Source organism: Saimiri boliviensis, chromosome 17 (assembly GCF_048565385.1).
Source record: "Saimiri boliviensis isolate mSaiBol1 chromosome 17, mSaiBol1.pri, whole genome shotgun sequence".
Lineage (NCBI taxonomy): Eukaryota > Metazoa > Chordata > Mammalia > Primates > Cebidae > Saimiri > Saimiri boliviensis.
The window spans coordinates 16,500,342-16,524,047 of NC_133465.1; the positions used below are offsets into that span (position 1 = coordinate 16,500,342).

General features: G+C 39.9%; 1 protein-coding gene across 2 annotated transcripts; it reads right to left on the minus strand.

Annotated features, from left to right (window-relative positions):
* Positions 1–2,591: 2,591 nt before the first annotated feature.
* Positions 2,592–22,231, minus strand: ZNF287 (zinc finger protein 287). Of its 2 annotated transcripts, XM_003929272.4 has the most exons (5): positions 20,647–22,231; positions 18,915–19,012; positions 15,945–16,071; positions 15,362–15,448; positions 2,592–5,896 (listed from the first exon to the last, which is right to left on the minus strand). In XM_003929272.4, the coding sequence occupies exons 1-5, from the start codon at positions 21,047–21,049 to the stop codon at positions 4,329–4,331; spliced, it is 2,283 nt and encodes a 760-aa protein (XP_003929321.1). In that variant the 5' UTR covers positions 21,050–22,231; the 3' UTR covers positions 2,592–4,328. The 2 variants fall into 2 exon arrangements, with proteins under 2 accessions (XP_003929321.1, XP_074244340.1); XM_074388239.1 differs by lacking the exon at positions 18,915–19,012 and having other exon boundaries at positions 20,647–20,734.
* Positions 22,232–23,706: the final 1,475 nt, after the last annotated feature.

The window sequence follows — 23,706 nt, forward strand, 5'->3', positions numbered from 1 at the left end:
GATATTAAGAGCTATTTAAGGGCTGCACCTGGCCAAATTTGGGACAATCCGAACATCAGAAACAATGATCATAAATGACTGTTAACACATTGAATCATCTGTTATCACTGCACATGAGAGCACCAAATTCTTTACCGGTAATTAAACGCCAACACTGGTAATTAAGGGAAAATAATTGAGCCTTACTCTGCCTCTAGTGTATTCCTAGTTGATGAGGGAAGGCTATACAAGAATGCTACTCAACAAATGTAAAATAAAATTATAAAACTCATTTTGCAAACACTGATGAAACAATGGATTCAGGCAAGGATCACTGTTGGTTACTTTTTTACCAGGTATGAAGTTGTTGGCAACCAAAATATCTATATACTGCCAGTGTCATTCCACAAATTGTTAATTGCAATAGGAAAAACTACCTTTATATTGGGAAGATACAGTGGTTACCGCCTCAACTGAGTGATCCATTGATAGTGAGTCAACCTGGTATTAGTGAGACTTTTGATATGATGCACTATGAAATACATCTGTGAGGTGTTATCATTAAAATGTTTAAATAATCCAATCAAGCCTTTTGCCCTAACTTTTAATTTATGGAAACTACAAGGGGTACAGGAACAACTCACATGTAAATAATTAGTTAAATCCTGAATGTGAGACATTCTTCAAGACAACTGACCTGCTCTCTTAAAGAGGAAAAACCAAAGTGGGCACTGTTCTAGACAGATGAAACAGGCATAACAATCAAATACTATGTGTAAAAACTGACTGGATCAACAAAGAAAATCTAAACATAGATTAGGTCTTCAGGTATTAGGGAATTACTGTCCTTTTTCTAAGGTATATAAATTGTATTGTGGTTCTGTAAAAGATTGTTCTGATTTTTATGAGATGCATGCTTAGGTATTTAGAGATGAAATGTCATGTATGTAAGTTACTTTCCAATGTTTGGTAAAAAAAAAAAAAGGCAAAACGTTGGTTTTTAAATCTAGGTGGGTGCACAGTTCATTTTGTTATTTTTAAACCTTTCTGTATATTTGAAAACTCATAATAAAAAGTTCTGGAAAATAAGGCTACTTGCTAAAAACTGCTGAATAATTTGTGGGTCAGACAACTGTAAAGTGGGAAAAATACACAAAGATCTAGGGTTCTCCAATATTACTAATCTGTTATTTTATAAGGGCATCAATTGCCTCTGTGTATCAGTGGAAAACTTTATAAATGCATTATTTACATAAAACATACAAAGGCAGGAAATACACAGTAAAGCAAAGAAAGGTGCTATGGACTTTAACATGCCACATGCTCAACCAAGATAAATAAGTGTTGTGTGAGGGATGAAGCAGCATAAAAAAAAATATGATTTTCAAACAACTGTTATTTTTTTTAAAAAAAAAACATAACTATATAAGCACAGTTTGAGTATTCTGCAACCTGTACTTTGTGCAGAATACTATGAAATCAAGGTTAACTAATGTAAGAGAAAGGGAAATCAAGTTTCTTAAAGAAAACATTCAACAATATAGCCTTTACGATGCTAGGATCCCAGGTCTATCCTTGAGTATCTGTTTGTAGAACAGTTTTATAAACAGTAATGTCCAAAGGAAGTGGCATGGTTAATACATGCATAAATTGTTATTTATAGTATCAGAATTGACATCAATTTCCCCTCATTTAGCTTGGGAAAATTGCCTGTGTAGATGCCCCATGAAATCAGATTCACTATTTTTAAGCAGTTCCCAAGTAAATGTTATTTGTTGAACATTTCTTTGATATATGCACAACAGTATTTTTAGTTATACCAATTTCCACTCCATGCCAGTCAATTCTTTTTTTTTTTTTTTTGAGACGGAGTTTCGCTCTTGTTACCCAGGCTGGAGTGCAATGGCGCGATCTCGGCTCACCACAACCTCCGCCTCCTGGGTTCAAGCAATTCTCCTGCCTCAGCCTCCTGAGTAGCTGGGATGACAGGCATGCGCCACCATGCCCAGCTAATTTTTTGTATTTTTAGTAGAGACGGGGTTTCACCATGTTGACCAGGATGGTCTCGATCTCTTGAGCTTGTGATCCACCCGCTTCGGCCTCCCAAAGTGCTGGGATTACAGGCGTGAGCCACTGCGCCTGGCCTAATGCCAGTCAATTCTACTTTATTACTGAAATCTAATTTATATAATTATAATTTAATTACAAATTAAATTATATAATTTATTTAATATTTAATATTGATCTAATTTATTCATTCAATAATTAATTAATTAATTCAACCATGTATTGACCATGTGCTATTATGCAAGGGACTGGAAAAACAAATATGAGCACAATTAAATCTCAGTTCTCAGAATATGGCCTTATATTCTGGTAGTGGAATGCTATAAATATGAAATGCAATAGTATTTTTTACCTATTTCTATTTGCATTTCTGCCAGTTTTCTTTTTACGTTTAGAACCCACAAACCCAGTTATCATTGTTTAATGATTACTGTGTCAGTGCTTTTTACAATTAATTTTCTTCCTGACATGTTAAGAGTAATCTCTATTTTTCTTGTATGTATGAAGGAGTGTCAGGCTTCCATTTATTCCTTAAAAATAAGTCATTTTGTTTTTAGTTTAATAACCAGGCTGAATTCTTTTTTATTTAGCCATTCTCATTCCACAGACAAAGCAAGTCCAATTATTTTTCATGTTATAGCAATTATCTATGTACTTTTTCCTCACTCCATTAAAATTTCACCTTTTCCTCTGACCCACATTCTTCAGTGAACTCAAATCTACTTTCCATTACTTTTTTTCCCCTCACATTATTTATATAGCTGCACCATTACTTCCACTTCCTTCTCTTGGGATCTAGGTACCATTTGGCAACCCATTTTAGCAGGTTGCTTATGCTCATTCCATGACAAAATATCACCTCATTTTCTCATTACTCTAGAAATCTTTCTGTTGTGTAAATCACTTGTTATTTTCAGCATTGTAACAAGCCTTGAAAGGATCCAATTAAGAAGTTTGGGACCTGAGCATAGTAGACACTCAAGAAATGTGTTTCAATGGAAGAAATGAACTTTCCATAGTAAAACAGTCACAGAGAAACCTAACATATAAATTTAGGAGTCAGGTGAAAAAATGGGAACTGTATACCTTATACCTAGCTTTTTCCGTTAAGGATGATCTTGAACATCATAACCTAGTGAAATCAAGGCTAACATGTATTAAAAATTCATTTAAACTTGGGGCACTTAATTTTTGCCTGTTTAACTAAATCTGTACACATCTAGTATTATATACACATTAGTTTCTACTATATCTTTCATTAAGCCTCTCTTTAATATTTCAGTATCTGACGGAAGGTGTAACTAAACAGTGATCACATGGAAATCTTTAAGATACTTTCAACTCTTTTTTCAAACCTACTGGCTCCATATGGCAGTATGGCATAACAGGAGAAGGGGAAGTAAAACAGGAGGGAATCCTTTACATCAGGCGTCCCCAAACTTTTTACACAGGGGGCCAGTTTACTGTCCCTCTGACCGTTGGAGGGCCGCCACATACTGTGCTCCTCTCACTGAACACCAATGAAAGAGGTGCCCCTTCCTGAAGTGTAGCGGAGGGCCGGATAAATGGCCTCAGGGGGCCCGCGGGCCGTAGTTTGGGGACGCCTGCTTTACATATTTTAAGGCTTCAAAGCTGGGAAAAAATAAAAGGCCTGAAAGCAGCTTTCTTTTTTCTGCAATTTTAAGATTACTCTCTAGTGTGAAATCTCTGCTTGATGGACACTTTCCCAAGTTATACTCATAAGGCCTCATTAAGATGTACAGTTGACCCTTGAACAACGTTTGAACTGTACAGATCCACTTATACTGGATTTTTTTTGTTCAACTCAACAGAGTTTGAAAGTACATTATTCATGGATAGGAAACCTGCATAGACGTAGGGCTTTTCATATACACAGGTCCACCAGGCTGACTGTGCAACTCGAGTATGGGTAGATTTTGGTATAAATGGGTGGTCCTGGAACCAATTCCCCGAGTATACTGAGGAATCACTGTACTTGAAATAAAGAGTTGATGAATTATGTTTTTGAATACCCTTCACAGGGTTTCTTTCTGTAATGAATTAAACTCATATCAAATAAAGGTTAAGAAGTCAAATTTCCTTCTTAAATTTCACATTAAATCTAAATAGGTTATATCCATACCACTAATTGTGATACTTTTGCTGAGTGGTATCTAGTATATTGCACTTCTTCGGATTTCTTCTGAATGTTTTAACACACAGAACGCACAAAATAAAATCGAAATAAAGTTGTAAAACCTAAATGAAGTTTCCCTAATCCATTAATTACGATGTTTGGCACCTGTATGAACACGCTGATGCTGAATGAGGTTTGTACTCTGGGTGAAGGTTTTACCACATATACGACATGCATAGGGTTTCTCTCCTGTGTGAATTCTCTGGTGTTGAATAAGGCATGTTCTCTGGCTAAAATCCTTATCACATTCATTACATTTATAGGGTCTCTCTCCAGTATGAGTTCTCTGATGTTGATTCAGTGATGAGGAATAAATAAAAGCTTTCCCACATTCATTACATTTATAGGGTTTCTCTCCAGTATGAATCCTTTGATGCTGAGTAAGATTTGCACCTTGCCTATATGCTTTCCCACATATATTGCATTTAAAGGGTTTTTCTCCATTATGAATCCTCTGATGTTGAGTAAGGTGCACACTCTGGCTGAATGCTTTCCCACACACATTGCATTTATATGGTTTCTCTCCAGTATGTGTTCTATGATGTTGAGTAAGATTTGCACTCTGGCTGAAGGCTTTCCCACATATATTACATATATATGATTTCTCTCCAGTATGAGTGGTTTGATGTTGAATAAGGGTTGAGGAGTGAGCAAAGGCTTTTCCACATTCATTACATTTATAACACTTCTCTCCAGAATGAATTCTCTGATGTCGAATAAGGTAAGTACTCTGACTAAACACTTTCCAACATTCATTACATTTATACGGTTTCTTCCCAGTATGTATTTTTTGATGCTGAAGAAGGTGTGTACTCTGACTGAAAGTCTTCCCACATTCATTACATATATAAGGTTTTTCTCCAGTATGAACTCTCTGATGATTAATCAGTGATGAACTATGACTGAAGGTTTTACCACATTCCAAGCATTTATATGGTTTCTCTCCAGTATGTGTTCTTTGATGGATGGTAAGGTGTGCACGCTGACTAAAGTCTTTTCCACAGTCATCACACTTATAGGGTTTCTCTCCAGTATGAATTCTCTGATGTATGGTAAGGTGTGCACGCTGGCTGAAGGCTTTACCACACTGGTGACATTCATATGGTTTTTCTCCAGTGTGCATTCTCTGATGTGCAATGAGGGATGAGATATGCCTAAACTCTTTCCCACATTCTTCACATTCATATGATTTCTCTTTGGCATGAGTACTTTGGTGTTTCAGGAGGGATGGGTATTTTCTAAATTTTTTTCCACACACATTACACTTGTAAGGCTTCTCTCCAGGAAGTATTTTCCTATGTACAATACCATACGAGACATGATTGAAGGTTGCCCTGCCTTCATTATACATAGTTTTATTATCTAACTGGGTATCAAACTGTACAATTAGGTTTGAATGCTTTTCAAAATTATTTCTATATATATCATATTTACTAAGACATTCTTCTGTAGGATCATCTTCTTGTGAAAGGACTGACTTCAAACTGAAACCTCTTTCATTAGTGGGAATTTTCCAGAAGCCTCCTGTGGCTCGCCTCTCTAATCTGTCATCATAGTCATATGAGTCTTCTAATTTGATGGTCTTGGTTTCTTCCTTTGTGAGTTTAGACATATCCTCTACTGGAGTACATGCTTGGGCTTTAGTTTCCCATTCTGAAATAAAAAGAATACAAAAAAGTCTTCATTTATTTGGAGAAAGGAAACTGGTAAAATAGAAACAAAATAATAAACATGGATAAAATGCCCAAAGAGAACAGCTCTGAAAACCTCATCATCATGGTCTTTAAAACTTGGGAAAGGCAACAAAAAGGGCAAAAAAACCAAAAAAACAAAAAAACAAAAAAAAAAAGGCGGGGAGACTAAGTTGGTGAAAACAGACAGGTTCTTTGTATTCAACACGGGCAGAGAGGGAATAAAACAGATTAGGTCAGGTGACAGAGCTAAGAGAAGTCAAAACAGTGATAACACTGTGTGGGATAATTGGGATGGCCTCATGGATTAATTTATGTAATGGGTTCATAAAGTAGACATGCTGACTCTCATCATTCTCTCTTCCAATCTGCTCTGCACAATCCCACATAATATTCCTAAAGCAATTTCACTGAGTGCTTTCTATGCTCAAGTATCTCTAGTAAATCTCCCACAGCCTAAACAATGGTTCTTAAAGTACAGTCTTCACACTAGCAGCATAATCATCACTATAATCTAGAAATGTGCTAACAACATTGGGTGTCACCCAGACATACTGAATCAGAAACTTTGGTGGTAGAGCTGAGTAATTTTTTTTATTAAGCCCAGCAGTTTTGCTATATACCAAAGTTTAAGGACTAGTGGCTTAAAGGATTAAAGTTAAAGAAAAAAAGTTCAAAAAAAGAAAAAAAGTTTAAAATACCTCCACTTGGCATTCAGTCCCAAAATAAGTCAGGCCTTTCTATGCTATTCTTTCTGATACTACAACTCACATTCAGCTTAATTTAAAGTTATCCACTACTTTTTTTTTTTGAGACAGACTCAGCACCATCTTGGCTCACTGCAACCTCTGCCTCCCAGGTTCAAGTGATTCTTGTGCCTCAGACTCCCAAGTAGCTGGGATTACAGGCATGAACTACCACACTCAGCTAATTTTTGTATTTTTAATAGAGACAGGGTTTCACCACGTTGGCCAGGCTGGCCTTGAACACCTGGCCTTAGGTGATCCGCCTGCCTCAGCCTCCCAAAGTGCTAGGGTTACGAGCATGAGTCACCACACCCGGCCTAACGTTATCCACTACTTCTTCATAATTTTCTCTAGATGCCATGCTAATCCTACTCTCTAGGCTTTCTTTCACGATGACTTCTCCACCTATTAAAAAAGGTGTTTACAGTCCAGCTCATGTTTCTCTCTATGATGCTTCTCTGAATTTAAAATACAGATTAAAGGCCAGGCTCTTGTGGCTTACTTCTGTAATCCCAGAACTTTGGGAGGCCAAGGCAGGTGGATCTCTTGAGGTCAGGAGTTCAAGACCAGCCTGGCCATCATGGCGAAACTCTGTCTCTACCAAAAATACAAAAAATCAGCCAGATGTGGTAGTGTGTGCCTGTAGTCCCACCTACCTGGGAGGCTGAGGCATGAGAATTGCTTGAACCTGGGAGGTGGAGGTTGCAGTGACCCATGATAGCCCCACTGCACTCTAGCCTGGATGACAGAGCAAGATCTGTCTCCAAAAAAATAAAATAAAATACAGATTAGGTTGAATCATATAGTAAGCTGCCTTTTTTATAGGTCAAAATGGCTGAATGTCAGGAACTTTATATGGTTCATCCTAATATAGTATTGAGCTCAGGACGTAACTTGGCTTTATATGATTACAGTCATGCATTGCTTAACAATGGGGATATGTTCTGAGAAATGTGGTGTTGGTTGATTTAATCATTGTGTGACCATCATAGAGTATACTTATATGAACCTAGATTTTACATATATATATTTCTTTTTTAAAATATGGAAAGCTAAATGTCCCAGCACTACTACTGAGTATCAGTCATTTCCCCTACTTGAGCTGCAATATGAATATCAAGTGCTCATATACCAGGTTTCCATATATGCTTCATTGTCATCTTATGGGACCACTGTCATACATGCAGTATGCCACTGACCAAAATATCATTATGCAGCACATGACTGTAATTCACAATTCTGTACATTTCTTATATTTCCAACCTAGATAAAAATTTTGGAAATGACTTATCCTTCTTTTACCTTCTTTTACATTCCTTTAGAAAATGATCCGAGACTGGATATGGTGGCAACTCAAATGAAATGGTAAAATAAATGACATGCACATGTAAAAAGGTGAACTCAAATGAAAGCGAATGGATATGCATGCACACACATAACCAAACACACAAACACACACACACATACACACACACCCCAAACCAAAAAGGTTGACCCTCAAACTAACCTGGCTGTAATAAGGCAGCCAAATATGTATTTGTTGTTGTCTATTACATTTCTTTTAGCACAAAATTAAAGTTACAACCTCTTTTTCCTTTGAAACCAGGTGAGAAACATATAACTTGCAAATATCAAGAATTATATAATGTAATTTAATCAAATATAGAATTTATAATACAGCAAAAATGGTACTAAATACTTCAGAAACTTTCTAAGAGGCAGATCACAGTATAATACCTTTACAAACATATCCATTCAGTTGAGTAATATGCAGTATTTAAAAATGACAGCCACATCCACCAGAAAGGGACTAGTTATTAATAGAATAAGGGATAACAGAATATTGATAACTGATAATTATGTGATCTAGGTACATTGACATGAAAAGGTGTGTGGGGCACATTAAGCAAAAAAAAAAAAAAAAAGCAGGCGTATTTAAAAAAATGGAGCAAGACCCTATCTGTGTAAAGATATGCTATTTGTGTTACAAAGACAGACACAGACAGACAGACAGACAGACACACACACACACACACACACATACCCGCCAATAATCTAAGGGGAGAAGGTCCTGGTTATAACTGAAGGAAGAGGAACACTTATTATTTGCTTCCTTGTACTGCTTGAACTTATGAACTACTTTTTAAAACTTTTATTCAAATACAAAATCATAGTTTACATTGGAAATGTTTAGGAGTAATGTTAAATGAAATAAGTACCATAACAAGCATGAAAACACATCAGAAGTGGAAAAAGATTACCAAAATGCTAATAATGATATTATGGGTTTTCTAGTTTCTAATTTTCAATAAATTTGCTATATTACTTTTATTGCTATTTAGTATGAGTAAGTAGTTATATTCCATTCCAGTAGATGTAGCAAAATAAGAAAAAGTTTTAAAAAATGGAAAATAGTTACTTTTATGAAAGAAAAAAATTTATGAACTTTCTCAAACCAGGATTTGTTATTCCCCTCCCCAGAAGAAAATGAGACTGTGAATGGACTGTACAAGTAGGTGTGACTATATACAAAAAAGATGAGATAATACCAGACGTTGAGTTCAATTTCTATGTAATCAGGATCAACCTATGACAGATTGTAATACCTAACTGAAAAGTAAAGTTATAATTAACAAGCTTAAAGTGACAAGACTAAATGATAATCATGAAGAAATTGCTACTACAAATGAGTTTTAAACAAATTAGTTTACTAATTTTAGTTTTTAAAATTTTAGTTTTAAACAAATTAGTTTACTAAAAATTCTGAAACAGATCATTAAGCAGCACTTAAATATGTGTTTATCACTAAAAACAGAAAGGATTGGTTAGAAGATTTATCTGTTGGTTAAGAAGGACAAAAAGTGGCATAATATTTCTAAATAGAGGAGATTAATGTTGACTCAGGTAATCAAGGAAAGCTTCAGTGGGGGAGGTGTGACTTGACCTCAAAGATTGGCAAAGTACTGTATAAAGAACTATAAACCATAAAATATAAACATAAAAAAACCATAAGATGTAAGACAGTAATGGCCATCGAACCAACACCATTATTCTGTTTGTTAATTACCAAAGTTTCCATTTCCTGAAGTGTGACTAACCTACCTCCTGAAGTACCCTAACCAAAGCTTGGTTCAACTTACTATGTATCTTTAAGCTGGCAAGAAAGCAAAAACCTCATAGACCAAAAATTAAGTAAAAGCAGGAAGGCAAGACGTCAGTAACAGCTCAAGTTGACTGCCTAAGCTAGCTCCTCAATCACGTTTGATGACCTTAAGCTTCCACTTTGAGTGTACAAGGGACTCTGGGGCCAGAAGACAAAGCCTAGGGCCCAGCCCAGGAGAGGAGGTTGACTGCAGTCCCTTGAACAGAAGATTATACATGATGTAAGAACATGCTAGGCTAGAAAAACAAAACCCCAAAATCTCAACTCTACAGAAGGAAAAAAGGAACTGTCTTTCTCAGTCTTGGTACTCTTTGGAGGGAGAAAAATCTCCCCTCTCCATATGTATAACCATACATTGCCCTTTCTTCAGGATTCACAGCCCAAATTTGTGCTCTCTGATGACCCAAAAAACTCCTGATACTGAGAAGTTAACTTAAAGTGATTTCAGACTGCAAGCATCACCCAGAAGATTATCCTGACTCTAGTCTAGGCTTATATCCATTACACTATGTATGTTTTCTCAGTGCCTTGAGTGTGCTGAATTTGTTCCCCAGATAGTTTAGTGTACTGTAGGTATATTTTGTATTTTTCAGATTAAGGCATATAAGGCCATAAATTATAGAGAAGAATTAGCTTTTAAAGTTTATGACCCTTTAAATACCTAATGACCAAAGTTAGTTTTTTAAAAAAGTGAAAAAATTCACTCTAAGGTAGTATATCTTTTTTTTTTTTTTTTTTTTTTCTATACAGGGTCTTGCTCTGTCACCCAGGTGGGAGTATAGTGGTGTTATCTTGGCTCACTGCAGCCTTGATCTCCCGGGCTTGTTTCCTCTCACTTCAGCCTCTTTAGTAGCTGGGATTACAGTCATGTATCACCACGACCAGTTAATTTAAAAAATTTTCAGTAGAGACAGGTCTCACTGTGTTGCCAGGCTTGTCTCAAACTTCTGAGTTCAAGCGATCTGCCTGCCTCAGCCTCCCAAAGTGCTGGGCTTACAGGTGTGAGCCACTGTGCCTGGCCATATCATATCTGTCATTATTGTTGTATACTAGCATCCATGTTGATGGACATACAAGAAGTCAGTGTTTTAGACTTAAAAAATGGACTAATGGCTGGGAGGTGTGGCTTACACCTGTAATCTCAGCACTGGAGGCCAAGGCAGGCGAATTGCTTGAGTCCAGAAATTGAGACCAGCATGGGGAACATGGCAAGACCCTGCCTCTGCAAAAAATACAAAAATTATCTGGGTGTGGTGGCACACATCTGTAGTTCCGGCTACTCAGGAGGCTGAGGTGGAAAGATAGCTTGAACGCAGGAGATGGAGGTTACAGTGAGCCATGATGACACCACTGCACTCCAGCTTGTGTGACGAGAGCAAGACTCTGTCTCAACAATAGCAATAAAATAAAATATAAAATAAAAAATGGAATAACAAAGCAAGATGCAAGAATATACATAGTATACTTCTTTTGTATGCAAAAGAAGATAATATATTAATAACTTATTTTTGCAAAGAGAAACATAGGAAGGATTCACCAGAAACCAATGATCATGGTTATCTATTGGGAGTAGGTGGGAAGAGAGCAGATGGAATGGAAATGTATACCTTTCTATATAGTTTTTGACTTCTGAGCCATGTTACTATTTTTATATACTCAAAAATGTAGATTAAAAACAATTTTAAAAAGCAAGAAAACACTATCCTTAGTGGTATATAATTTAAGAACAAAAAGGACTTCAAACAAATCTTAAACTTTCTAGACTGTTTCTATTGGTAGTAGTCCTGATATAAATTTGAAACTATTTTTGTGCATAACATATGATATAGCAAATAAGTAAGTATACTGATGTTATTGGAAACCAGGTTATTCATTGTATGAGAAAGGAGATGCAAAATGGAATATGGGAATATATAAAATGGAATATCCTTGTAGTGTTAGGTTTTAATTGGAGTTTAAGTATGAACTCATGACTTAAAATAACTAACACACACACATACTTCCTAGCTCTATCCACTGAACAGAAGCAATATGAATACATTTATGTATTCACATTGAATAAACAGTGAATATATTTATGGCCCAGATCTTAGTTTTTAAGTACCATTCCCTACTAAAATGAATCAGTGTTCCTTGGAGAAATTCCAAGTCTAAGGTAAGCATAAGGTGAGCCTAAAGAACATCTGGCTGTGCCAGAGAACAAGGAAATGGTTGAAAACTAATTGGGACGTCAAAAAGACGCTGAACTTCATTTGATGTCGGAGTGCCCAAATTTGGAACAACTGAGCGTCAAAAACACAAAACAAAATGTAAAAACTGGAATTAATGGACTAATAATAAATAGATACACACACACACACACACACACACACACACACACACACACACACACATATTTTTTCTTTGAGACGGAGTCTTGCTATGTTGCCCAGGCTGCAGTGCAGTAGTGCAGTCTTGGCTCACTGCAATCTCCGCCTCCCTAGTCCAAGCGATTCTCCTCCCTCGGCCTCTCGAGTAGCTGGGACTACAAGCATGTGCCACCATGCCCAGCTAATTTTTCTATTATCATTATTATTGTTTTTAGTAAAGACAGGGTTTTACTGTGTTGGCCAGGTTGGTCTCAAACTCCTGACCTCAAGTGGTCCACCTGCCTTGGCCTCCTAAAGTGTTCGGATTATGGGAGTGAGCCACTGTGCCTGGCTGACTAACAATATATCAAATTTTTAAATTTTCCATTAGTTCACAGTGGTATATACATAAAAATGGGGTGGGGGAGGAAGAGCTATTTTTTTGAGACAAAGTCTAGCTCTGTAGCCCAGGTCATGCAGTGGTGCAACTCTGGCTCACTGCAACCTCTGCCTCTGCCTCCCAGGTTCAAGTGATGCTTCTGTCTCAGCCTCCCAGTTAGCTGGGTTACAGGTGCCTGCCACCAACCTCAGCTAATTTTTGTAGTTTTAGTAGAGACGGGGTTTCACAGTGTTGGCTGGTCTCGAACTCCCAACCTCATGATCCACCCACCTCGGCCTCCCAAGGTGCTAGGATTACAAGTGAGAGCTACCACGCCCGGCCAGAAGAGCTGTTCTTTAATGAAGAATGCTATTAATCATTTAGAAAAGATGACTGAATTAGAAAATCACCATTTTGTGGCTGGATGCAGAGGCTCATGCCTATAATCCCAGCACTTTGGGGGGCCAAGGCAGGAGGATCACCTGAGGTCAGGATTTAAGACCAGCCTGGCCAACATGGTGAAACCTCAGCTTTACTAAAAATATAAAAATTAGCTGGATGTGGTGGCATGTGCCTATAATCCCAGCTACCGCAGAGGCTGAGGCAGGAGAACTGCTTGAACCCAGGAGGTGGAGGTTGCAGTGAGAGGAGATCATGCCATTGCACACCAGCCTGGGCACCAAGAGCAAAACTCAGTCTCAAAAAAGACAAAGAAAAAGAAAATCACCATTTTGCAACCAGCAATATAATATTACAAAGACCATCAAATGGATGCTAAAAAATTTAAGTAAAGAATTATCAAGGAACAGTCATGTGACCACAAAGTATCACTCCACAGAACTACTTATTACAAAGAATGCACCTTTAAAGAGGACAGACTTTGTAGACCCCACCTTAACCAAACTGAGCATCTCTAATGATGGGACAAATTACCATTATGTACCTCCTGAGGAAATACAATGGAAGATACACATCACCTTTCAAGTATTCTTGGCAGAATGTTTAAACTGACTACCTTTAGGAAACAAGGAGGCAAATCTAAACTGTAGGTCATTAAAAAAAAAAAACTGGCTTGGATCCTTTAAAAAATGTCAATGTAATGAAAGACTTTTTTAAAAACAGAAAAAAGGCTGGGGAACATTTCTCTGTTAAAAGGGACTAAAGATAGGAGATAAAAGCAAGTGGAACATGTGATTCCTGACTGGATCCTGTATTGGGGAAAAAAATATCTATCAAGGATGTTTTTGGGACAGCTGGGAAAATCTGAATATTTGACTATACATTTAATAACACTCTTATAAATGTTAACTATCTAGAGTGAGAGAATAGTATTATGTTTATGTAGAAAAATGTTCATGTTCTTAAGAGATATTTAGGGGTTGTCATGATGCCTGTAACTAACTGTAAAATGGTTCAGTGCAAAAACCTTTGTATAGAGATACAGCAAAAGTGGTTAAATGATGGTAATTAGTGATTCCAGGTAGATAGTACATAAGTGATGAATGTATTGTGCATGTGTAGGTTTTAAGTCTTTTAAATGAAGCTATTGCAGAGGGAAGAAACAAGGATGAGAATGAAAAAGTCCATGAATAAGAAACAAGTTCAATAATAAAAATATGATGAAGATATACAAAAAGAAATGAGGAAGCTTTTTACAACCTCATTTGGAAGGCTTTTCAAGATACACTTTTAAGTTAAAAAGCAAGGTACAAAACAGTATGTATAGTATGCTACCATTCATATTAGAAATGGAGAAAAACTATTTTTATATTGACTTCATATGTAAAAAATCTAAAGCATAATAAACATTTCAAATAACTGCTTATTGCCACAGTTTTAACCTGGAGACAAGAATTGTTCACACTTTATTACCTGACTTCTACTTATGTGGGAGGACAGACTTCTATAGCAGTCATACGCTGGGGAGATGGCGGCACTGGGTGAATGTGGTACTCAGGTGGGACATTTTATATATATTTTGCTTTACACATGTTTAAGAATTTTGAATCTTATGAATATATTATATTTTTAAATAATTTAAAAATAAGGAAGGAATGATTTACAAAAGATGAAGGCAGGGAGATGTAGGAATTTGTCAGTGAACAGAATAAAAGAAAGTCAAAAATTTTAAGAAGGTTTAACATTGAAATTTTTAGGGGGCATTCATGTATGTTTAAATATAGAGGAAGGGGAAAATGGCACAATGAAAGCCCTATACAACGCTCTAAGAGATGGGATCTAGAGGTCATGTAGAAGGAGAAAATGAAAAGAGACACAAGGGAAAGGTCTAATAATGATGTTTGGAAACTCTTCCTGAAGAGGCCTCCGTAAGGAAGCAATGCCAAACAGCTTAGTGTTCTTTTTTTTTTTTTTTTTGAGATGGAGTTTCACTCTTGTTACCCAGGCTGGAGTGCAATGGCGCGACCTTGGCTCACTGCAACCTCCACCTCCTGGGTTCAAGCAATTCTCCTGCCTCAGCCTCCCAAGTAGCTGGGACTACAGGCGCGCGCCACCATGCCCAGCTAATTTTTGTATTTTTTTAGTAGAGACAGGGTTTCACCTTGTTGAACAGGATGGTCTCTATCTCTTGACCTTGTGATCCACCCGCCTCGGCCTCCCAAAGTGCTGGGATTATAGGCGTGAGCCACCACGCCCACCCAGCTTAGTGTTCTTGACAGGCTTGAATGCCTTTGCAGAAAGTAAGCTGATCATATTTAAAAAGCATATCTCACCACACTTAGGATATAGATTCTGAAATGCAAAGAAGCTCATGTGCTTTTTTGTTTCTCACCTGGACTAGGGCCTTCTAAAATTTCTTTTATCACCATCCATGGTTCTTCCAATATGGGAATCACAGTTGGTCTGTACACTGTAAGTCCTGTTCAGGAGGAATGTAATAAATTTTATCCTGTAGATAAACAGTTGCTTGAAGTTTTATTACCAAACTTCTACATATCTGGGAGAATGGACCTCTGAAGGCAAACAATAGTTCATGGACATGATCTAATAAAAGAATTAGGGTTTTGGTTGTTGTCCTTTTCGGAGATAGAATAAAAATTTCCTGTCATTGAAGAGAATATGTACATGGAGATCATGAAGGAAGAAACCTTCCCTTAGAGTAGCAAAGACCAAGCAAGGTAGCACTGGGTGGCAGCACTATGAAGCTGTGCATCTTTTTCCAATGTTTTCTCACTTGAAAACCTTTCATTTGGGAAATGGGAGTAAAATAGTCACTCTTGTGCTAGAATGAGGTCCGAACATTTATTTCTAGACCCCATTTTTAGCTAAGCATGTGAGAGGCCCAACCCATTTTTAACAACAGGTGTAAGAAAGATACCCTGGCTAGGAGGAGGAGGGCCACAAATGATCCTTACCCAGAGAAACCATGTTCCAATAGTTCTGTAACGTCACAGTCTTGTATAATTCCTTTTGTACAGGACGCATTAACTCCCAGTCCTCCTGGGTGATGTCTACAGCCACATCTTTGAATGTCATTGATTCCTAAAATATCAAATGTAACTTAACTCAGTTCAAGAACTAATGGCAAAGGGGACACTTATAACACTGGGTGTATGTATGGTGGGGGAGTATCACAGAATCTTAAGTTTTAGTAGGATCTGTTGTCTAGTCAAAACCTCCCCCAACATATGGACAGCCCCACAGCATCTCTCCATAACCCTAAAGGAAAGTCTGAAAATAAAGTAGAATTTACTTTCACTTGGCACTCGTGCATGCATTGGTGGCAGCTCCGTTTTTTAAAAAGAAAAGGTTTATTATTTTTAAAGGAGACGGTCTCTGTTGCCTGTGCTGGACTAGTGCATGCATTGGTGGCAGCTTCATTTTTAAGAGGAAAAGATTTATTTTTATTATTTTTTAAAGAGACAGGGTCTTACTTGGTCACCTGAGCTGGAGTGTAATGGTGCAATCATTGTTCACTGCAGCCTTGAGCTCCTGGGCAGAAGTGATCCTCTCACCTCACCCTCCCAAGCAGCTGGGACTACAGGTGTCCACCACCACATTTGACTAATTTTTAATTTTTTTGTAGAGATGGGATTTTGCTATGCTGCCCAGGCTGTTATCAAACTCCTGAACTCAAGTGATCCTTCACCTCAGCTTCCCAAAGTGTTGAGATTATAGGAGTGACCCGCCATGCCTGACTTGAGTTTTAAATTTTAAACATAGATGACATAGAGTTGAATGATTTTGCTTTTCAAGCTATGCTTTAAGAATAAATCCGAGGCCGGGTGTGATGGCTCATGCCTGTAATCCCAGCACTTTGCGAGGCCGAGGTGGGTGGATCATGGGGTCAGGAGATCGAGATCATCCTGGCCAACATGGTAAAACCCCATATCTAAAAAAAAAAAAAAAAAAGAAGGAAAAAAAAAAAAAGAATAAATCCAACATGTTATAATTAAAATGTTAAGATATTTTTATGTGTTCTATGATTAAATGCAGTCTTTCTTTTTAAAAATACAACAATAAACACAGTGTTGAATTGCTGCACTGTTAGATACATTTCACAGTCTGCTAAGGTTAGTGCCTTTCTTGTTTGCTCTTTTGTTAAAAATGTAATATTATTTTACATGCTTCTCTTTTTTTTTTTTTGAGACGGAGTCTTGCTCTGTCACCTGGCTAGAGTGCACTGGCTTCCCAAGTAGCTAGGATTATAGCCATGAGCCACCACACCCAGCTGATTTTTGTATTTTTAGTAGAGATAGGGTTTTGCCATGTCAGCCAGGCTGGTTTCAAACTCCTGATCTCGGGTGATTCACCCTCCTCAGCCTCCCAAAGTGCTGGGATGACAGCTGAGATGACAGGCGTGAGCCACCATGCCCAGCCACATGTTTATTTTTTCATATAATTGTATGAAAGGAGGCCAGGTGTGGTGGCTCATGCCTATAATCCTAGCACTTTGGGAAGCCAAGGCGGAAGGATCACTTTGAGACCAGAATTTAAGAACAGCCTGGGCAACACAGTGAGATTCCATCTCTTAATTTTTTTCTTTTAAATCATACTGAGATTTAAAAATTCTATGAGGTTTATAACTTAGGGAGAACTAATGACTTTATAATTTACAAGGTTTCTTTCATGTTCTACAAAATATTAGACATGAAAGTACTACAACATTTATATAATATTTATATTATGCTTAGTTTTAGATATTTTAAGTTTTTTGGGGGGTTTTGATACTGGAAGCATTTATTTCATTTTATCACCTATCTGATTTCTAGGTGTGTGTATATATATATATGTGTGTGTGTGTGTGTGTGTGTGTATATATGTATATATGTGATTAATTTTTTCATGTCATTTTCTGTAGAGTCATTTTATCCCATTTTTCTTAGTGTTTTTAACAGTTTTTCCCTTGATTTTGTTAGGTTTTGCAGGTAAATGTTCACATCATCAATGAATAATCATTTTAACTTAGTTACCAAAGGCTTTCCAATTTCAGAAAGACCAGTTATAGTTTTACAGTGTACTTCTCTTAAGGCAGCTGAAGTTGCTATTCTGTAAAATTTAGATTCATGGCTGGGTGTGGTGGCTCATGCCCATAATCCCGGCACTTTGGGAGGCCAAGGTGGTTGGGTTACCTGAGGTCAGGAATTCAAGACTAGTCTGACCAACAACGGCAAAACCCTGTCTTTACTAGAAATGCAAAAATTAGCCTGGCATGGTGGCATGCACCTGTAACCCCAGCTACTCCAGAGGCTGTGGCACAAAAATTGCTTGAACCCAGGAGGAGGAGGCTACAGTGAGCCAAGATCACACCACTGCACTCCAGCCTGGGTGATAGAATGAGACTCTGTCTCAAAAAATAGATATAGACACATGATCAACAGTAATATCACAGAATGCATGGCCTTTAACTACTTGTTAATGAGGAAAAATAATAGCAACAACTGTCTATTAACTGCTTAACTGTAATCCAGCCCAACTACAAGTCTCATAAAATTTAATACTCACAATCTAAGAGAGAAATTCTATTTATGAGAGTAGAATAACTCAGGGTAAGAGTGGTTAAGTATCTTGTCCCAAACGGCAGCTCCAGTGGTAGAGCCAGGAACCAAAACCTAAATCCATCTGGCTGTGGAGGTCAATCTCGTATCTCGTATGTGATATTGTTGACAAAGTCAAAGTAAGGAAAGATGTACCAAGGGAAGGCAATGGAAGCCCCTTTTCTTTACTGTACATTTACCTACATTAACAGACAAAGACAACATAGAGAAACTGAGGCTTAAGTCCTTATAGAGCTTTTGGGGGCACAGTAGTTACAGCGCCAGGACAGAAAATGTCCTCATACACTAAGAAGGCATTTTAAAATCAGAAAAGATAGACAAACTCACTTTGGTCACCAAGTCATTTAGCCACCCTGCCTGGAAAGCATGTTTTCCTCTGGGGTCTTCCTCTGGGGTATCTTGGGAAAGGGTAGAGTTTTGAGGAGCTAGAGAAGAGAAAGAGGTCATGAAGGAGATTAGTCCTTTTTGAATAGCTTAGGAAACCCCTCACCAAATGGATGCCTACACTTTCTTAAATTGATAAGTAAGAAGGAAACCAAAAACAGCATTCCTACTTCAAAGCATCAGAGGAAAGGACCAATGACTTGTCTTAAGACATCAAAACAGACTTCGAAAACAAGCTTGCTCTAAAAATCTTAAAAGTATGAACAAAATTCACTTTTTTTTTTTTTGAGATGGAGTCTCGCTCTGTTGCCCAGGCTGGAGTACAGTGGTGCGATCTCAGCTCACTGCAACCTCTGCCTCCCAGGCTCAAGCAATTCTCCTGCCTCAGCCTCCTGAGTAGCTGGGACTAAGGCTCGCATCACCATGCCTGGCTAATTTTTGTATTTTTGGTAGAGATGGGGTTTCAGCATTTTGGTCAGGCTGGTCTGGACTTCTGACCTCGTGATCCGTCCGCCTCAGCCTCCCAAAATGCTGGGATTACAGGTGTGAGCCACCACACCTGGCCTTTTTTTTTTTTTTTTTTTTTTTTGAGAAAGAGTCTTGCTCTGTCACCCAGACTGGAGTGCAGTGGAGTAATCTGGGCTCACTGCAACCTCTGCCTCTCAGGTTGAAGTGATTCTCCTGTCTCAGCCTCCCAAGCAGCTGGGACTACAAGCTTGTACTATATACCCGACTAATTCTTGTATTTATAGTAGCAACAGGGTTTCACCATATTGGTCAGGCTGGTCTGGAACTCCTGATCTCAGGAGATCTGCCCACCTCAGCCTCCCAAAGTGCTGGGATTACAGGCATGAGCCACTGCGCCCAGCCCAAAATTCACATTTTAACTAAATTCTTACGTGATATTAATTTTGTGAGTTGTCTCTTAATAAGGGAATGTTTTCTCAACCCTTTCTTCCTTTACTGGAAGTATTTTACTGTAAAATTCTATTCACAAAACAAATGATTTGTTAGTAGAATGGTGCAAACCTCTGCAGGTACTTTCTGAAGGCTCACACAGTGGTAATTTGCTTGTGCCTGGTCACTCTTCCAAGATATTTTTCCTGGGGGTTTAGACAACGTGGGTTTGCCCCCAAGCAATCCGGAAGGAGAACACCATGCAGGATGGAGCTCATGTTAAAGCCTTGTTCGGACTCACTGAACTTTGTTCTCCCCAATTTCTTTCTTTTTAAAAAATGCATCCTGGACCTCTAAGTGTTCGCCCCAATTTCTTTTTCTTTCTTTCTTTTTTTTTTTTTTTTGAGACGGAGTTTCCCTCTTGTTACCCAGGCTGGAGTGCAATGGCGCGATCTCGGCTCACCGCAACCTCCGCCTCCTGGGTTCAAGTAATTCTCCTGCCTCAGTCTCCCGAGTAGCTGGGACTACAGGCGTGCGCCACCATGCCCAGCTAATTTTTGTATTTTTTTTTAGTAGAGACAGGGTTTCACCATGTTGACCAGAATGGTCTCGATCTCTTGGCCTCGTGATCCACCCGCCTCGGCCTCCCAAAGTGCTGGGATTACAGGCGTGAGCCACTGCGCCCGGCCTCAATTTCTTTAAAAGAGCTGCTCAGCTGTGCTAGTTGCCTTCTTTAACCACCCAGGGATTCCTCCCCTCTCTGCTCTATGATTCTCACCTTCCTCTTCTAGAATCTGAGTCAAATCCTCCACCAGAGTCACTGCTTCCTCGCTGCTCTCTGGATATTGGGATTTTACCCAAGTCCTAACCTCACCAGGCAGGATGGTCAGGAATTGTTCCAGCACCAGCAGTTCCAAAATTTGTTCCTTTGAGTGAATCTCAGGTCTCAGCCACTTAAGGCAGAGCTCTCGGAGTTGACTCAATGCCTTTCGAGGACCAGCCAGGTCTGGGTATGGAAAATTCCTAAAATTCTGTCGACAGGTCTCAGTGTCACGCAAGAATCTCGAAGTAAGGATTTCCTTCTCAACATGGTAGAGTCCACTCTGAGCCTTGTCTGACTTCCACCTTAGAAGGATTTGGGAACGTGAAGAACTGTTCATCCTCTTGCTTGAGACTAACATTGCTACAGACAGGAGAGTCAATCTGGCAATATCCTTTATTTCTCCAGTAGTGAGGCAACTGCTTGAAGTCTCATGCTAGAGTCACAAGGACGCTATATCAAAGGCTGCTGCAGCCGAGGGCAGAACAGAATCAAGGTAGAGTTAGCAGCCTTAGTGACAAATTCTGAGCCCAGAACTTGCAGGGATGGATAAGAGACCCTGAAACACAAGCATGGACCACAGGGTCAAGAATTCCTTGCATGCTCTACCATATATATACACACACAGAAACACTCGCAGTGTGCAGAGATGAACAAACATACGCTTCACCGTGTCTTCCTCCCCTATATCCTTAGACTTGCAAGGGAACTGCAATCTGCTTGGGGTTGGTGGGGGATGGAGCTACTATTAAAAAGGTAGTGTCAGAGGCAATGACTCAAAAGAATCTAAGCAAAACGAAACATTAAACCTCTAACCTGTTGAAAAACAATTAAACATTTTTATAGACAAAATAGTTTCATTACTTTAGTCACTGATGTTACAGAAGTTGTAATGACTGAACTGGCTCTCGATAATAACAGAGCAAATCTGTTACTTGGAAGAAACTAGGAGAATTTCTTCTTAATACAGTGCTCAAGGTTCCCAAAGGAACTGTCAAGGGAAAGGGCGAGCCATTTATCTGCTTTGCATATTAATGCCAGCCGACTCTAGCTTGTCACAATCAAAGGGCTGGGAAGACAGCGGGTTGGACAGGTAAAGAGTAGAAGAGGTTGGTGTGACGTGAAGCCCTTTAAGTGCGTCTACGGGAGACAGTTCCTTAAGGATATATTCGAAACCAGGATTCTCGAAGGAAACGTTAGCACTGGCCTGATCTGGAGAACAGACACTACCTGTGCCCAGGCTCCAGCTCCGAGCCCTGCTCAGGCACAGTCCTGCCGCCAAAGCCAACTGTTTACAAGGCCCTGCAGAGGAGATGCGACAGCCTCGCCTGGCCTTCTGTCGCGGGCCGCCCCTTTCCGGCCAAGTCCCTTTGCCTCTTACTCCTCCTCAGATGCAGGGTCGAGGGCCAGGGCAGCGGGGGAGTAGGGGACCCTGCGACACGCAACGCTGGGACTGGGCCCACAGCAGCCTCCACCCCGTCTTTGCCCTCCCGCAGGCCACGAGCACGGGCGCCCGCGCGTGGACGGGCTCGGGCTGTCACTGACCGCGCAGACACTCGCGCGCGGCGCCCGGACATCAATACCTGTCGCTGGGACCCGGCCGACGGGCAGCCGTAGCGGCCCTGAGGCCACAGGCAACAATGGCGGCGCTGGCACTGGCGCCTGCGTGGCGGGCTCAGTCCCGCGCGGCAGCGGGTCCTCGGGCTCCGCCACTTCCCTTCCCCGCAAAGCAGAGCGTGGGCGGCCAGGAGCTGCACGTTCCAGCCCGGTCCTGAGAAACCCGGCCGAGAAGCCCCAGCGCCTCTGCTTCGCCGCGACCTCGCCTCGGCGCCACTGCGCATGTGCGCCGGGAGAACGCTGCGCGCCCGCAGAGCCAATCGGAGCCCGACCTGCGGCCTCCCCCTCCAGCGTCTCTGGCCCTGGACCTGTCTCCATGGCAACCTCCTCCACCCTTCGCTCTGACTTGCTTGTCAGCCTGCGAGGTTCCGAAGGGAACTTCAAAGTTTCCCTGGGCAGACGCAGGTCTAGCAGAAGTGTTGGAGGCCGGGGAGATTCCAGCAGCTGGAGCAGCGCTAGGGAGTTGAAGCCCCCCTCATTACCCAGAGAAAACCCGGTGCCAGATTTCTGAGAGGAAGAATGGGCAGGGAAGATGCGGTTCTAAAGGCAGAAAGACCTAACGTGCGGTTTCGGGCTTGACTGTGCATGCATATTAACTGTTAAAGGCTCTCACTTCCTCCTCAGGAATTTGATTCTGAGACTCTCAGATTGAGGAGGTGGACCCATTTTTCTTTCTTTGTTTTTTCTTTTCTTTTTTCTTTTTTTTTTGCGACGGAGTCTCGCTCTGTCACCCAGGTTGGAGTGCAATGGCACGATCTCGACTCAGTGCAACCTCCGTCTCCTGGGTTCCAGCGAGTCTCCCGTCTCAGCCTCCCGAGTAGCTGTTATAAGAGACACAAAACAAAAATACATACAAATAAAAGGATATAAAAATATATTCCAGGTGTTCCCGTTATCTAATGTTTTATTAACAAACCACCCCCAAACTTAGTGGTTTTGAAGAACAACTACCTTATTATGCTCATAAATATGGTGAGGAATTTGGAAGGGACTGGAGTAGGTGGGCCTTTGCCTCATTGTTTGTAGCCTCCGTTGGGATGATTTGATGGCTAGGGGGGCCACTTTCAAGACGGCTTTCCACTCACATGCCCACCACTTGGGAGGAGATGGGTTAAAAGACGAGCTTGGCTTGAATTTGACCAGAGCATCTCAATGTGTTTTCTCCAGCATAAAGGACTGAGGGCAGCTGGAAGGAATTATCACATGGTGGCTCTGGGCTCCAAGAGTGAGCATTCCAGTGAACAAGAGACAAGCGCAACGGCCAATTATAACACGGCCTTGGAATTCACCTAGCACCAATTCTGTGAGACTCTTGGTCAAAGCAGTCATAAGCCTGCACAGAGTTAAATGAGGCAGAACCCTGTGGGGTTGGGGGAGGACTGTCAAAGGGTCTTATCACAC